At 40.7% G+C, this 2,183-nt stretch overlaps 1 protein-coding gene across 1 annotated transcript in view; it reads left to right on the forward strand.

The window, feature by feature from the left end:
- Positions 1-393: 393 nt before the first annotated feature.
- Positions 394-2,183, forward strand: part of LOC109482706 — a 14,407-nt gene continuing 12,617 nt past the window's right edge. Inside the window, exon 1 of the mRNA XM_019785524.1 lies at positions 394-485. Coding sequence (XP_019641083.1) covers positions 394-485 — 92 coding nt within the window. The remainder of the gene's footprint in view (positions 486-2,183) is intronic.

A 2,183-nucleotide genomic window follows, 5' to 3' on the forward strand; every position in this document is an offset into this window, starting at 1 on the left:
TCCCCCCAAATTCAAATAAGACGAAAATTCAGATCAGTCCAGGGCGGCCATTTTGTTCATTTCACTGTGCACCAAGTTTAATCACAAAACTACACTAAAACTGATAGAATACCCCTCAAATGTGAATACTACGGAGAGCCCATGATATACACGTCTGATACGTACCGCCATCTTGACGCAGAGGCCGAAACTGGTGATGTAATCGGCTGTCAACAACTCGGATGAAATTTCAGCCCGCCGCCCGCGAAAATGTTGTCCTTAGCAACGGCGTTGCTATGGACGGCGGAGTGATACGCTCTGCAAAGAAAACTCGTTCGAAAAGCGTTCGATTCAGTACGTGGCTTTCCGGCTGTGACGTAGTAACTATTTTCCCGCCAACCTTTCAGCGTTGTCATGGTGATGGCCGGCATCACCCCTGACCTCCTGAAGTTCCTGTTGATGACGTCACTCTGCGCGCTGTGGCTGGCGGCGGTCGGGATCCACCTGTTGGCTGAGATATTCCATTCTCCAGGTGGGGGTGTTTTTTTTTATTTTCTGTGGACTTTTTTCTATTTTCTGAAACTTTCATATGTGTGAAACTTTACTTCCACCATCATCTATGATTGCGTCTGAGTTTTATTCTAACTTCGAAATGTGAACGAAGTATTGGAATACGTTTATCAATTTTTAGCCAAAGATTAAGTCTTAAGGCTTAATTTTCTAGATGGCACGAATGCATCAATGCCAGCCTGCAGCCAAGAGGTAACCTCTTCAGCGCAGGCTTCCGCCTCTTTGGAAAATACTTCGGACCAAGGGATGTCTCTAAGTAAGTCACCGGCTTTTTCTATTTCTAAATCAAATCAAATCTTTATTAAATATCAACATGGCAGACGTGCCGAAGTACTTCGGGCACGTCTGAATTGCATTGACATTTTACAATTATACAACATACAAACATCATCACAATAGATTAAAAACATCATCGTCATTTAAAAATCAACATCAAGAACACGTAGGTTAAAATAGTACAATTTCAGTTTAAAATACAATATATACATATGCATGTCCAATTCACATCACAAGTCTTTTACGGCTCTCACAATGAAGGAGTTTTTGTGTCTGTCCGATCGGCTTAATGGGAGCTTAAACTGATTGCTGTTCTTCCTAAGATTATATACAGTGTTCTCTCTTGGTGGGATAAAGTCATTTCAGGGGTTGGTGGGTCTTGTAGAATCCGTTTTAGTTCTCTCAGTGATGCCTACCTCCTCCTGGACTCGAGAGTGGGCAAGTATCCATGGGGAACCCCGCAAATCCTGAGGCACAGCTTCTGAACTCTTTCCACCTCGTCTGACAGACAACGCTTCTATTTTGTGAAACTTTTGTGTGTGTGAAACTTTGCTTCCTTCGTCATGTATAATTGTGTCTTATTCATATTCTGTGTTTGAAAGTATTAGAATATTTTAGATAATTATTAATAATTTTGATCCAACCATTAAGTCTTACGGACTGCATGTCTTAGGCTGCCACTTTTTAATTTTTTTTACAAGTTTAATAAAAGTTTACAAAAATTGCCCGAATTACGTCCTCGTTACATAATTCATAAATCATTGTACTCATAAAAAATTTTACATTACAAGTAACGTTACACGCAGAATATCTTAAAAAAAACAGTATCTCAATTACAATCTAAATCGATCCATAAAAGCAAAGCGAACACACTTAGCATTACATATATACAAGCTAATTACTGTGTTTCAAGTGTTGGCCTGTTGTTGTACAACCGGATAGCACAGTGTAAGAAGGAATTGCGCACTCTTTCGGGGCAAAGCTTGAAAGCCTTGTTGGAAAACATCTGCCTAGTCCGAGATACGATTGACAATATTGCACTTTTATTACGTCTTCCATAGTCTAAAAAAGAGAAGTCAAACCCCATAGACATAGTTTTAGACATAGCTATAGCTCTAGACAACTACCTTTTATCATGTAGATTTTAGTTATTACTCCGTGAAGGAGGTCAGGACCTCCGGACGGAGTGTTGTGATCGACTGATTTTTCGTGTTCGCAGTCAAAACACTGGGTTCTCTTTGTGTAATCGGCACGCAATTTTATACGCCGTCTGCGGGCATGCCCGTGTTGATGCACGAATGTGTATTTTTGCCGTTGCTGCTTTCGCGGTCAATGTAATATTGCAGACGCACCCCTAC

This window comes from Branchiostoma belcheri, unplaced genomic scaffold (genome assembly GCF_001625305.1).
Source record: "Branchiostoma belcheri isolate BF01 breed outbred unplaced genomic scaffold, Haploidv18h27 scaffold60, whole genome shotgun sequence".
NCBI classification, from domain to species: domain Eukaryota; kingdom Metazoa; phylum Chordata; class Leptocardii; order Amphioxiformes; family Branchiostomatidae; genus Branchiostoma; species Branchiostoma belcheri.